The sequence below is a fragment of the Sapajus apella genome, unplaced genomic scaffold (assembly GCF_009761245.1).
Source record: "Sapajus apella isolate SASKATOON/1434 unplaced genomic scaffold, GSC_monkey_1.0 scaffold170, whole genome shotgun sequence".
Lineage (NCBI taxonomy): Eukaryota > Metazoa > Chordata > Mammalia > Primates > Cebidae > Sapajus > Sapajus apella.
Window position 1 is genome coordinate 487,043 of NW_022437110.1, and position 14,887 is coordinate 501,929.

General features: G+C 52.8%; 1 protein-coding gene across 2 annotated transcripts in view; it reads left to right on the plus strand.

The window, feature by feature from the left end:
• Positions 1-380: 380 nt before the first annotated feature.
• BRF1 (BRF1 RNA polymerase III transcription initiation factor subunit) overlaps positions 381-14,887 on the plus strand; it is a 65,682-nt gene continuing 51,175 nt past the window's right edge. The window contains exons 1-2 of one of the 2 annotated variants that reach the window (XM_032267618.1): positions 381-948; positions 11,885-11,965. In XM_032267618.1, coding sequence (XP_032123509.1) covers positions 765-948; positions 11,885-11,965 — 265 coding nt within the window. In that variant the 5' untranslated portion in view covers positions 381-764. The remainder of the gene's footprint in view (positions 949-11,884; positions 11,966-14,887) is intronic. The other variant, XM_032267620.1, reaches the window with a different exon arrangement.

Sequence of the window (14,887 nt, forward strand, 5' to 3'; positions counted from 1 at the left end):
AGCCCCCTCGTCTTTGGTTCCGCCCACAGTTCTGGTCCAGGCCCAGGCTCCGCCCCTTTCCCGCCCCCAGCTCCAGTTCCCGTTGCAGGCCGAGCTCTTTCCACCGGAGGCCCCGCCCCTGCCCTCAGCCCCGCCCCCGGTCCTGAGTCCTCGCCTCAGGCCTTGCTCTCGGTGTGAGACCACGCTCACTATCCGAGGCCCCGCCCCTGCCCCGCGTCCAGCTTTAATCCCAGACTGCGTTCATCGTCGAGGCCCCGCCCACCGCCTTAGGTCCTGTTCCCGTCCTTGGTTCCGCTCCCGGTGGCACTCGCCGCGAGGCCCCGCCTCCAGTTCCAGTCCCCGGCGTCCCTCGCCGCCGAGGCCCCGCCCACAGCGCCAGTCCCCGGCTGCGCTCACCGCGAGGGCCCGCCCCCAGGTCTGGTTCCGCCAAAGCCCCGCCCCCGCGGCCCGCCCCTCCGACGCCGGCGCGCCGCCCGGGAGGCCTGCTAGTTCCCAGTGTGAAAACCGTGGCCGCGCCGGGCCGGGGGGGTCGCGGCTCGAGTCCTCGCGTCCCCGCCGCCGTCCAGGTGTTTGTCCCGCTCCCGCGGGCGCGGCCGTTACGGGCGGCGCGGCCCCGGCGCGCGCGCGAATCTGCGTCTGCGAATCAGCGGGCGCAGGGCCTCGCGAGACCGGCGAGGCCTGGGTGGGCGGCTGGGCCTGGGCAGGCGGCGCGGGCGGCTCCGGCGGCGTGGGAGGCTTCGGGCCCGGCCCCCGCGGTCGCCGGCATGACGGGCCGCGTATGCCGCGGCTGCGGCGGCACGGACATCGAGCTGGACGCGGCGCGCGGGGACGCGGTGTGCACCGCCTGCGGCTCGGTGCTGGAGGACAACATCATCGTGTCTGAGGTGCAGTTTGTGGAGAGCAGTGGCGGCGGCTCCTCGGCCGTGGGCCAGTTCGTGTCCCTGGACGGTGAGTCCCGCGGGCGGGCGCTGCGCGGACTTCCTGGTGCGGCTCCGGGGGGCTGGAGGCGCTGACTGCGTGGCGGGGTACCGCCGGCTCGGGCGGGCGCGCGGTTCTGCGGGACCCCTGGGGCGCGCGTGGACCAGACCAGCAGGCGCAGGGAAGGGCGAGGAGCGCCTGGCCAGCTCGGAAGGCTCCTCAAGCTGCCCTTCACTGTCGCTCTTCTGTGCCTGCAGCTTTGTTTTCAGCAGTGTGGGGTACTTGGAGTCCCATTGCTGCTGGCCTTGGCCTTGCCCTGGGCGGATGCCCTAGGGCCACTCAGGCTGCTGTAGGCCTGGGAGAGGACGTTTCAGGGATGAGCAGTATTGCGGGCGGGGGATGGACCCCAGCCTGTGAAAGAAACTGGACTGTGGCCTGTTTCAGGTGGTTGTAAATACAGCCGCTAAAATGATTCCCGTGCAGCTCTCTGTGTGAACATACGTTTTCATGTCTCTGGGGAACTTAGCTATATGTTTAACTCTGTAGGAAACTGTCATAAACTGTTTTGTGATGTGGCTGTGCCATTATGCATTCTCACAGTTGCCCCACATCTTCACCAGCACTTGGTGTTATTGATGTTTTTATTTTACTTGTTCTAACAGGTGTGTGGCATCTTATCATGGTAGTATTGTGTATTTCCCTACTGGCTAGTGATGTTCAACCTCATTTACTGTGCTTATTTGCCATGCCCGAATCCTCTTTGTTGAAATGTGTGTTCAAGTCTTATTATTATCATTACTATTTTGAGATAGAGTTTCACTCTGTCGCCAGGCGCCAGCCTGGGGTGCAGTGGCGCTATCTTTGTTCACTGCAACCTCCATCTCCCAGGTTCAAACAATTCTCCTGCCTCAGCCTCCAGAATAGCTGGGACTACAGGCACTCTCCATCACGCCCAGCTACTTTTTGTATTTTAGTGGAGACGGGGTTTCACCTTGTTGGCCAGGATGGTCTCGATCTCTTGACCTCATGATCCGCCCACCTCCGCCTCCAAAAGTGCTGGGATTACAGGCGTCTTATTATTTTTTTAATCACGAGACAGGGTCTCATCTCACTCTGTGGCCCAGGCTGGTGTGCAGTGGTCCAGTCATGGCTCACTCCTAGGCTCAGGCAATTCTCCCATCTCAACCTCCTGAGTAGCTGGGACTACAGGTGCATGCCACCATGCTCTGATAATTTATTTTTATTTTTAGTAATGACAAGATCTCTATGTTGCCCAGGCTGGTCTCAAACTCCTGGGCTCAAGTGATACTCCTGCCTTGGCCTCCCAAACTGTTGGGATTACAGGCGTGGGCCACGGCACCCTGGCTCTTATTTTTTATTTAGGTTGTTTTCTTATTGTTGAGTTTTGGGAGTTATTTGTACATTCTAGTTACTCGGCTCACTGCAACCTCTGCCTCCCAGATTCAAGTGAGTCTTGTGCCTCAGCCTCCCAAGTAGCTGGGATTACAGGCATATACCACCTTGCTTGGCTAATTTTTGTATTTTTAGTAGAGACGCGGTTTCACCATGTTCGTCAGGCTGGTCTCGAACTCCTGACCTCAAGTGATCTGCCCGCCTTGGCCTCCGAAAGTGTTGGGATTATAGGTGTGACCCACCACGCCCGGCCTACATCTGTGGCCCATCTTGATTTAAGTTTTATATAAGGTGTGTTTTGTATGCTCAGGCCCATTGTTTATGTGGAGGTCCCGTTGTTTCAACACGGTTTTTGAAAGACTGCCCTTTGTCTACTGAAGGCCTTCGCTCCTTCAGTGGTGCTCACTGGGCCCCATTCGTTCAGGTTCGCCTCCAGGCCTTGTGTCCTGCCCTGTCGAGCAGATGCCGTTTCCTTTTTCAGCATCATGCTGTTGTCTACTATACATGCTATATTGCCCTGAGATCGGATATTGTGAGTTCCCCAACGTTTGTTCCTCCTTTTCAAAGTTGTTATAGTTATTAATTTCCCTTTCCTTTTTAATTTTAGAGTAAGTTGTGTGTATCTACAGGTCACATACTCTTATCTGAAATGCTTGGGACCAGTAGTGTTTTGGAATTGGATTTTTCTGATTTTGGAATACCTGCATTACACTTCCTGGTTGAGCATCCCCAATCCAAAAATCTGAAATCTGAGACGTTCCAGTGAGCATTTCCTTTGAGCATCGTGTTAATGCTCTCAAAGTTTCGGGCTTTGGATCATTTATAATCTCAGATTTTTGGATTTGGGATATTCAACCTGTACAAAAGTCCTCCTAGGGTTTTCATTTGAATCGCATTAAACCTCCTGATAAATTTAGGGAGATCTGACTTTTTTTCTCTGTTGAGTCTCGTAGTCCATGAACACAGTGTGTGTCTGCATTCATTTAGGTTTTCTTTGATATAGTCTATCAGTGTTGGATAGTTTTCAGCATACAGCTTCTGGAGATTTTTTTTTTTTTTTTGAGGTGGAGTCTTGCTCTTTCCCCCAGGCTGGAGTGCAGTGGTGCAATCTCGGCTCACTGCAACGTCTGCCTCCAAAGTGCAGGGATTACAGGTGTGAGCCACTGTGGCCTGCCACTTACTTGTTAGTTCTGAGTTTTTCTTTCATTCTTTCTTTTTTTTTTTAAGAGACAGAGTTTCGCTCATATTGCCCAGGCTGGAGTGCAATGGCTCGATCTCAGCTCACTGCAACCTCCAGCTCCCAGGTTCAGGTGATTCTCCTGCCTTAGCCTCCCGAGTAGCTAGGATTACAGGCATGTGCCACCATGCCTGGCTAATTTTGTATTTTTAGTAGAGACGGGGTTTCTCCATGTTGGTCAGGCTGGTCTCAAACTCTTGACCTCAGGTGATCTGCCCGCCTCAGCCTCCCGAAGTGTTGGGATTACAGGCGTGAGCCACTGCGCCCGGCCAGTTCTGAGTTTTTAATACACTCCTTGAGTGTTTTTTTGGTTTCTTTTTTAGACAGTGTCTCACTGTTGCCTAGACTGGAGTGGAGTGGTGTGATCCCAGCTCACTGCAGCCTGGAACTACTGGGTTCAAGAGGTCCTTCCACCTCAGCCTCCAGAGTAGCTAGGACTACAGGCATGTGCCACCATGCACAGCTAATTAAAAACATTTTTTTGATGGGGGAGACAGGGTCCAGGGTCTCATTCTGTCACCCTGGCTGGAATGCAGTGGTCACAGCTTACTGCAGTCTTAACCTCCTGGGCTCTAGTGATCCTCCCAGCTCAGCCTCCTGAGTTGCTGGGATTACAGGTGTGCACCACCATACCCAGCTAATTTTTGTATTTTTCTTATACAGATGGGGTTTTGCCATGTTGCCCAGGCTGGTCTTGAACTCCTGGGTGCAAGTGATTCTCTCGCCTTGGTCTCTCAAATGACAGGCATGAGCCAACGCCAATTTTTTTTTTTTTTTTTTTGTAGAGATGTGATCTTGCTTTGCTGCTCAGGCTGGTCTCAAACTTCTGGCCTCAAGGCATCCTCCCACCTCGGCCTCCCAAAGTGCTGGGATTAGAGGTGTGAGCTGCTTTGCTTGGCCTCTGCTCTTGAGGATTCCTGTTGATGCTTGCATGGGATATTGGGCTGTGGTTCCTGTAGTGGCTTTGTCTTGGGTATCAAGGTCCTCCTCCTTATGGAATGGGTTGAGAAATGCTTCCTCTTCTATTTTCTGGAAGAGATTGTGTAGAATTGGTGTTCTTTCTTTTTAAAATGTTTGGTAGAATTCGCCAGTGTAGCCATCTGGGCCCAGAGGTTTCTTTCTCAGAAGATGATTCTCTGTAGTTTCGGCTTTTTCCATTGCTGAGGTTCCGGTTATATTTTAGATCATCTGTTTCACTGGGGTGTTGTGAGGGATTGGCCCACTTGACCTAGTTGGTGAGTTTACCCAGAGAGTTGTTTGAAGCATTACCTTGTCCTTTTGGTGTCTGGGGGGTCTATAGTGGCCCCCTTTTTTTTTCAGACGTTGGTGTTTTGTGTCTTTTTTCCCTTTGTCCTTTTGCTAGAAGTTGGTCAGCTTTTTGATCTTTTCTAAGAACTGGCTTTGGGTTTCATTGAGTTTTCTCTCCCACTCTTCCCTCCCCATTGTCTTCCGTGCTCAGACCCCTGGGGTATCTTCCTAGGACTGCTGGGCACGGAGTTTGCAGCTGTGTCACAGTTGCCAAGACTTTGATGCCTGTTGGGATGATAACAACAGGAATGAAAGCAAGTTATCATGGCAGCAGACGCGGGGCTCCCTGGCAGACACAGTGCTAAGTGCATCCGGGCCTGGAGATGGTGCCCTGTCCTCCCTGTGCCCTGCTGGGGAGGATGGTGGTGTGGAGCAGTGCAGAGCTGGAAGTCTGTCACCCGCGTGCTGTCAGAACAAGCTCAGAGCCAGTGCTGTCAGGCAGCCCCAAGACACCTCTGAGCCCAGGCACACTCTCTCGAGGGAGGCGCAGACCCAGCAACCATCTGTAGTGGCCCTGGGGGAAGCGCTTTGAGGCAGCAGGTTCTTAGCCCCTGGGGACTGGCGCAGGCGGTGTCTGAGCTGAGAGGGGGAGGAGAGAGGGCATCAGCTGCTCTGGGCAGCCCCTCTGTCTCCCAGGCTGGCTCTCCAGGCACCCACCCAGCATCCTCCCTCCTTGTTACAGTGGTGATCACACAGGGCTGGAAGCCTTGGGGACTTCTGAGTTTCCCTGGCACACAAGTAGGCCCCGGCCACCCCTTGCTCCAGCTTCACCCTGAAAGCTGAGCTTTCTCTTTGAGCTGTCATTTTCTAGGTCCCAAGGCCACGGTCTTTCCTAGGAGTCTGGCCTATTAATTGAGAACTAAGCCTCGAAGTTTACTCTGGAATATTTAACTAAGGCATCAGGGCAGGTGGCCAGAGGCCTCTGGAGAGTCCCACGAGGGCCCTGACCTCAGGAGCCAGGCCTGGCTGGGGAAACCACACCAGTGTTCCGTTGTCTGGGGGCCTGCCTGAGCATAGACTGTGCAGAGAGAAGGGGGCGGTGTGTGAGGACTGAGGCTCAGTGTGGCTGGAGGGACCAGGCAGATGGCAGAGTTGGGGGTCGTTGGCCTGGGGTCTTGGCAGTGCCCTGAAGAGGCCGTACGCTCCACCGAGGCAAGGTGGGCCCATGTCAGTGTCCTGCGCCGCATGTACCCTGAGGCTTCCCTCTGCCAGCAGCTGATGGTGATGACACCCATGCCCCTGCCCCCCAGGTGGGAGCTTGAGCACCTGGGAACCCCCATACCAGGCAACCTGGGCTTCTGCTTGCAGGGGATCCCTTGTTCTCCTGTGCAGGGAGCAGCACACCTCAGTGTCACCAGAACTTGTGGGGGTGGGGAGTGTTTCCCATATTCACAGCTTTCAGTGGCGTCACACTTAGGCCTTTGAAGCCGGGGTGTCCGTGAGTGCTGCTGTTTTCCATTTGGGGCCATGACGCAGCCAGACCTGCTTTGTGACTGATGGCGCCATGTCACCCGGCGCTGGCCCTGGAGAGGGGCTTGGGAGGCGGAGCCGCCCTCCACTGCTGGGGAGCTCCCTCTGCCTCAGAAGGCTGTGACCAGCCAGTCTCTGCCTGCAGCGTGGCGGGGCCTGCTGCCTGGGGGTCTGAGCATGGGCCTGGCCTCCTGGCGGGGCTCTTGTCCTGAGGGTGGAAGCCTCTGGGCTTCTGCCTCTGCCCTGTGGCCCTCAGAACCCTAAGTTGTGGTTGAAGGCACCTGCCCTCAGGAAACAGCTCTCCAGGCAGGAGACAGGGTGCATTCTGTCCTGTTGGCATCTGGGTGAGAAAGGAAGCCGCTGGTTAGCCTGCAGTGTGATACACGTCCTGTTTTTCATAACCAAATTGTAATCTCTACAAAAGCAGCTCCTCAGCAGTGGCCTGAGAAGGGTTTGGGCCTGGGGAAGGGTCTGGGCCTGGGGGGAGGGTCTGGGCCTGGGGGAGGGGTCTGGGCCTGGGGAAGGGGCTGGGGCCCGGGGGAGGGGTCTGGGCCTGGGGGAGTTGTCTGGGCCTGGGGGAGAGGTCTAGGCCTGGGGGAGGGTCTGCACTGGAGAAGTGGGTGTGAGCTGCCATGCTCGGCCTGCTTGTCAATGCTGCCCAGATTTCTGAAGCTGCTGCATCCAGTGTTCCTGGGGCCCATCCTCAGCACTCAGGGATACACTGCAGTCTGGTCCAGCCTCTTTAGGGCACTCAGCTGTGGGACTCCTGCATTCCTCTCCATCTATTACTGCCCAGCCAGGCCTCCTACAGGTATCTCCCCTTAAAGGAAATTTCCAGCCAGGTGTGGTAGCTCATGCTTGTAATCCCAGAATTTTGGGAAACCAAGGTGGGAGAATCACTTGAGGTCAAGAGTTTGAGACCAGCATGGGCAACACAGTGAGACTGTCGCCACAAAACTAAAACAAAACAACCCCCAAGATACAAAAATTAGCTGGACATGGTAGTGAGCGCCTGTAATACCAGCTACTGGGAAGGCTGAGGCAGGAGCATCGCTTGAGCCTGGGAGGTGGAGGTTGTAGGGAGCCAAGATCACACCATTGCACTCCAGCCTGGGCAACAAGAGAGAAACTCTGTCTCAAAAAAAAAAAAAAAAGAGGTCTTGCTCTGTCACCCAGGCTAAAGTGCAGTGGCACCATCATGGCTCACTGCAGTCTCAACCTCCTGAGCAAAGAATCCTCCCACCTCAGCCTCCCAAATAGATGGGACCACAGGTGCATACCACCATGCCTAACTAATGTTTTCTTATTTTTGTTTGTTCTTTTGGAGACAGAGTTTTGTGATACCATGCCTGGCCATGCGTCACTATGCCTGGCTAATTTTTGCATTTTTAGTAGAGATAAGGTTTCTTCATGTTGGCCAGGCTGGTCTTGAACTACTAACCTCAGGTGATCGACCCACCTTTCCCTCCCAAAGTACTGGGATTGCAGGCATAAGCCACTGCTCCCAGCCAGACCCTGTCTCTTAAAAAAAAATTTGTCTGGGTGTGATGGCTCACGCCTGTAATCCCAGCAGTTTGGGAGGCCAGCGCAGGTGTATCACGAGGTCAGGAGTTCGAGCCAGCCTGGCCAATGTGGTGAAACCCCGTCTGTACTAAAAATATAAAAATTAGCCCAGCATGGTGGCAGTCGCCTGTAATCCCAGTTTCTCGGGTGGCTGAGGCAGGAGAATTGTTTGAACCCGGGAGGTGGATGTTGCAGTGAGCTGAGACTGCACCACTGCACTCTAGCCTGGGCAACAGAGTGAGATTCCATCTCAAAAAAAAAAAAAAAAAGGGTTTCATAGCAGCAGCAGAAAGTCCCCAGTTAAGTGTTTTGTTCATTTGTTTTTGAGACGGAGTCTCAGCTCACTGCAACCTTTGCCTCCTGGGTTTAAGCAATTCTCCTGCCTCAGCCTCCTGAGTAGCTGAGACTACAGGAGTACACCACCACGCCTGGCTAATTTTTTCGTATTTTTTTGGTAGAGATGGGGTTCATTATGTTGGCCAGGCTGGTCTTGAACTTCTGAGCTCAGGTGATCCGCCCACCTCAGCTTCCCAGAGTGTTGGAATTACAGGTGTGAGCCACCGAGCCCGGGCACAGTTATGTTAAATGAGTTCGTGAGCATTGAAGGTTATTGCTTTCTCATGTTGGAAGAATCCTGGAGTGAAGTGGATGATGGTTCTCTGCTTCGCCTTTCAGGGCACGACTCGCCTTTCTGTCTGGTCCAGGGTATGGGATATTGCGGGCTCTTGACCTCCTCTGGCGCTGGTGGAACCTGCAGGTCCTCCCCATATCCACAGGGGGGCAGTCTCGGCCAGGCCCACTAGACCCGCCCCTTCCACACGTTAGTTCCAGCTAATGGGAACTGTATTTTTTGTTATAGAAATGTGCTGGGGAAAATATCAGTTGTTTTAGAGGTAGAAGCATCGTGGCAGTTTCAGCCAGAGGTGGCAGTGAGGCTTTCGTCTTTCAGCCTCCCCGTGGTTAGTGTGCTGAGGGTTTGCATCGTTCATATGTGTCCCGTGCGTGTGCCTGCAAGTGTGCATGAACCAGGGTGTGGGGAAAGCAGAAGCCAGGAGGTGCTCCCAGAGCAGATGCAGCAGTGTGGCCCCAGGGACAGTGACCGTAGTGTGGGGGGACAGGGAGGACAACACAGGGACAGGAAATAGAGGTCCTGGGGTATGACGTGGGGACGGGAGTCTGGAGGGCGCAGGAGAGAGAGTGATGGAGGAGGAGGAGGGAGGGCAGAGGTGGCAGGTGGAGCGTGGGGCTGCTGATGCACGCAGCTTTGCAGCGCGTTGTGCATGCTCATGGGCGTGGGTCAAGGAATGAGGACATTGCACGAAGCACAACCAGAATCGAAGTTGTCGCTGTAGTTTAGCGTGGCGTCTCGCTGCTGCCCTGCTCTGTTAGCATGCCTGGTGCCCACTGTACCATGGCAGGGAAACGTGGCTAGAGTGGAGGCCACATGACGTCCCTGTTCTTGGAATGTGGGGCTTCAGGGGCTTTTTATACTTTGATCAGCGTCCTTTTTCTAATGCAATATTATATGAGTTATTTATTAAAATCATTATATATGCTAATTAGAATAACTGTGATGTAGCCCGGTGGTGTGGCTCACGCCTGTAATCTTAGCACACTGGGAGGCTGAGGTGGGTGGATCACCTGAGGTCGGGAGTTCGAGACTAGCCTGACCAACATGGAAAAACCCCGTTTCTGCTAAAAATACAAAAAATTAGCTGGGCATGGGGGCGCATGCCTTTAATCTCAGCTACTCTGGAGGCAGGAGAATTGCTTAAACTAGGGAGGCAGAGGTTGCGGTGAGCAGAGATCGCCCCATGTCCTCTCTAGCCCCCACAGGCAGACACCCCTGTGACCAGCTCCAGCTACTCTTTATTTTTTTATTTTTCAAGACAGGTTCTCACTGTGCTGCTCAGGCTGGAGTGCAGTGGTGCCGTCACAGATCGCTGCAGCCTCCACCTTCCGGACTCTCTGCCTGCTTCAGCCTCCCAAGTAGCTGGGATCGCAGGCATGCCCCGCCACACCCCGTTAAGTTTTTCTTTTTGTAGAGATGGGGTCTTGCTGGGTTGCCTGGGCTGGTCTTGAACTCCTGGGCTTAAGCAGTCTTCCTGCCTCAGCCTCTCAAACTGCTGTGATTACGTGGGTGAGCCACTATGCCTGGCATGTTCTAGCTTCTTTTTTTTTTTTTTAGGATAGGGTCTCATTCTGTCACCCAGGCTGGCCTGCAGTGGCACGATCACAGCTCACTGCAGCTGTGACCTGGGTTCTAGCGATCCTCCCACCTCAGCCTCCTAAGTAGTAGGACCACAAGCAGGCACCAGCACACCCAGCTAATTTTGTGTTTTTTTGTAGAGATGGGGTCTCCCTGTGTTGCCCAGGCTGGTATTGAACTCCTGGGTTAAGCAGTCTTCCTGCTCTGGCCCCCCAAAGCGTTGGGACCACAGGCGTGAGTCAACACGCCTGGCCACTGCTGTAGCTTCTTGAAGGCCACTAGGTTTGAGGCAGTTTTTACGGCAGCCACAGAAAACTAGTACACAGATCCTAGTGTGACAGCCTGGGCAGTCTTCAGGCACTGCCCCTTCCCAGCACCACCTCTGCTGGAGAGGCCCTTGCTCAGTGCCACTGCCCCTGCTGCCGGCTGGCCCTGTGGCCACGTTACCCACCAGGAGGCCGGCTCTGGGCCTCAGCCTGAAGGAGGCCTGGGCTTTGCCTCTGCTGCCGCTGGGGGAAGCGGAGCACTGCCTGACCCTGTTCAGCTCTCAGTTCCTGGCTAGACCCAGAGCTGCCCCTTGCTCTCTTCAAAACTTTCTTGGCTGCTCTTGTTTCTTTTTGTTTCCAGCTGAACTTTAGAATCATTTTACTGGGGTCTTTAAAGAGTCTTGTTAGTATTTGTTTGGGATTTGCTTGTCTGTGCTGGTGGCTGCCCCTGGGTGACCCTGAGGTCCCTGCCGTGTGCTTTTCCCGGAGGGGCTGTTCCCAGGCTCCAGCAATTGGCTTTCTGTGTCTGCATCCCGTCCTTCCTTTGTCATCTGACAGGCCGCGCACACTTGCCTTCCCCCATGAGGCGGAGGTTGTCCGTGTGTCCCCTGATTCAGCAGCATCCAGTCCTTGTATCTGCTTTGACACAAATGCGCTGGCTCCTGTGCCGTCCACTGAGGGCCGATGCTGCTGGGGAGGTGGGGGGGGAGGGGGGATCCCTATCCAGCTCCCCCACCTTTGGGTAGGCCTGGGGTCTCGCCTCAGGCTTCACCTTGCCGTGCTCGTTGGAAGATCAGGCTGCAGTGCTTGAGCTTGAGAGCCTGGTGAACAATCCAAATGTCCACCTGATGTTTCCAGAGGTACCAGGCCCAGGTCTTAACCCCGGAACCCTGCAGGGCAGCGTGTGGTGGATGTCGTGGGCCTGCTGTCAGTTGGCAGAGGTCCAGAGCAGAATGCCCAACCATTTCAGCTGTAGCCACCCTGCACGTGGGTGGGCTGAGGCGTGGGGCCTTCTACAGACTGGCTGGTTGCAGTGCCTTTGGGCACACAGGACGGCACCCGTGTCCCCCAGAGCTTGCAGTGCAGCAGGGAGGTGGGTGCATTTACATTGGTCACTGTGTAGGAGTGGCATCTGGGTGGGCTGGCCTGGGGCACAGGAGGGCCAGCCCGTGCTGTGCGCACCGCTTGCGGAGGTTTGGAGGCAGATCTGTGCTCTCGCCCGGCAGCCATGTGGCAGCATCTGTACTGGCAGTGTGTTAGGGACATGGTTAGAAAATGCAGAAACTGCAGCTGGCCCACCCTCAATCCTGCTGGCTGGCAGAGCAAGTGACGCTTCCCCCACTGGGGCTGAGTGATGGGGGAGCCAGGGGCCCACCTGCTGCTTCCCCCGTGAGTGCTGACCCCCGCTTTGCTCTCATTTTGTGTTTGTGGATGTTGTGAAAGGGCTGTAAATGCAGAACTTCTCCAGGTTTGGCTGATCTGTCTTTTTTGTGTTTCCAGGTGCTGGCAAAACCCCGACTCTGGGTGGCGGCTTCCACGTGAATCTGGGGAAGGAGTCAAGAGCGCAGACCCTGCAGAACGGTATTTCCCACCGCGGATGCCGCTGAGCGTGCGGCAGGTCCCAGAGATGGGGGTGGTGGTGCTGGGGTGGGGGCGCTGACTCAGCCATGGGCCTCATGGTCTGCCACTTGGTCACCCTGCACGCCCGGCCCAGGCTGCCTTCCAGGAGGAATTGTGCCCTGAGTCCCCTCCTGGGTGTCCTGCAGCCTCTGCCAGGGCTGCTTGGGGTGAGCTCAGTGATCCTGCAGGGTCCACAGCTACTGGTTGCTGGTCTCAATGAGATGGAGGCAGAAACAACACATTTAAAGCAGTTGGATGTTGTAGTGACATTCTCATCACATTTTTGTAAAAGTGCCAGTTGACAAACTGGAGAAATGTCTGCTGGGTTGTCTCATTGAGTTGAAAAAGTTCTTTAAGTATTTTAGGTACAAGTCTTTTATCAGATGGATGATTTATAGGAAAATTTCAGCTATTTCATGTGTTCTTTTCATTTTCTTTTGTCTTTTTTGTTTTTCAATGGTATCCTTTGGTGCACAAATGTTTTAAATTCTGATAGTGTCCAGTTTACCTATTTAGTCTCTTGATGCCTGTGCTTTTGGTATAATTAACAAATATTGCCTAATGCAGTTCAAATCATGAAGATTCGTGCTTAGGATGTTTTGGAGTTCTGTGGCTTCAGCCCTTACCTGTAAATTTTGCTCCATATTGAGTTAATGTTTGCATGTGATGTAAGGTGAGGGCCTAGCTTCACTCTTGCACATGGACACCCAGTTTTCTCAGGACCAGGTATTGAAAACACTGTATTTTCCGAGTTGTCGTCCTCTTGGTGCCCTTGTTGAAAATCAATTGGCTGTAAACCTGAAGGTTTATTTCTGGATCCTCAGTTTGGCTTTGTGACTGCATGATCCTTGCACCCATTCCACACTGTTCAGGACACTGAAGCTTTGCAGTAAGTTTTGAAATCAGGAAGTGTGAGTCCTCTAACTGCTCCTTTTCAAGTGTTATGTTGCCTGTTTGAAGTCCCTTGAATGGCAATATGAATTTTAGGATCAGCTTGTGAGTTTCTGCCAAGAAGTCAGCTGGGATTTTGACGGGGATTGCATTAATCTGTTGATCATTTTGGAGAATGCTAGTGTTTAAATGGTGTTAAGTCTTCTGATACCTGAACATGGGATGTCTTTCCATTGATTTAGGTCTTTAATTTGTTTCAACAATTTTAGTAGTTTTCATAGTATAAGTTTTATACTTTTGTTGAATTTATTCTCAGTTGATATGTATTGATCTTGTATCTTGCATCCTAGCTGAACTAATTTTTTAGTCCTAATAGTTTTTTAGCGGATTCCTTAGTATTTTCTGTACAAGATCGTGTTATCTTTCCTTTCCAATTTAGTGCCTGGTTTTTGTTTGTTTTTACCACATTGAATCACAGTGGTGTGAACAGATACCCTCTTGTCCTTGATCCTGGGGAAGCATCTAGTCTTCACCATTGAGTCTGGTGTTGGCTGTGGGTCAGTCCGGGCAGGGATACTTTTTGCTAGGACCTCTTCGCCTTCACTGTTTCATCAAGGACACTCTCAGGAATGTTAGGAGCACACGAAGGATCCTTGTGATCGGTGCAGCTATGTCCCGCAGCCTTGGTCTGCATGCTGGGAGGCAGTCTGGACAGGTAGAACATTTCTGTGTGGACAGCACCTCGCCATGGGCTTTTCTTCTGGGCCATCGCCAGGAGGCAGGCTCTGGAGCACCTGTCTCTGCTCCTGGCTGCTGCTGCCAACAGGTACCCAGTACCAACACACCGAGGCTGGCAGGGGTAGTTGGGCTTGTGATGATTCCTCACATCAGAGTGGAATCTTACGCTTCTGTTGTGCTTTTTTCCTTGCCCCTTGTCAGCTCCTTTATTTCCGACTTCCGGCCTGATTCTCCCGCAGTGGAGAGCACCCTCTGTGATTTTGGCCCTTTCTTCCTGACTTCCGGTCTGATTCCCCCGCAGTAGAGAGCACCCTCTGTGATTTCGGCCCTTTCTTCCTGACTTCCGGTCTGACTCTCCCGCAGTGGAGAGCACCCTCTGTGATTTCGGCCCTTTCCTCCTGACTTCCGGCATGATTCTCCCGCAGTGGAGAGCACCCTCTGTGATTTCGGCCCTTTCCTCCTGACTTCCGGTCTGATTCCCCCGCAGTAGAGAGCACCCTCTGTGATTTCGGCCCTTTCTTCCTTACTTCCGGCATGATTCTCCAGCAGTGGAGAGCACCCTCTGTGATTTCAGCCCTTTCCTCTTGACTTCCGTCCTGAATCACACAGAAATGAATTTTTTTAAAAAGATGTATTTTTAGAGCATTTTAGGTTCACAGTGAAATGGATTTTTCCGATTTTAGTCTTTCTGGTAGGTGGGTAGCACTCTCACTGTGGCTTTAATCTGCTTTCCCTGGTGAGTCATATGACCACAACCTTTGCTCATGCGTCTTAGTCATTTGGACATCCTTTCTGTGTGAAGTGCCTATTGGCGTCTTTTGTGCATGTTTGGTTTTTAAAAATTGAGTTGTCTTTTTCTTATAGATTTGTAGAAGTTCTTTATGTGTTACAGATTTGAGTCATTTGTTGGATACACGTGTTTGTATGTTGTGGATTTGAGTCCTTTGTTGGATAGACATGTTTGTATGTTGTGGATTTGAGTGCTTTGTTGGATGTATATGTTTATATGTTATGGATTTGAGTCCTTGGTTGGACATATGTGTTTATATGTGTTATGGATTTCAGTGCTTTGCTGGATATACGTGTTTATATGTTACAGATTTGAGTTTTTTATTGGATATAAATATAAATATATATATATATATATATATATATATACACACACATATATTTCGGATTTGAGTCCTTTGTTGGATATACGTGTTTACATGTCGTGGATTTGAGTCCTTTGTTGGATATACGTGTTTACATGTC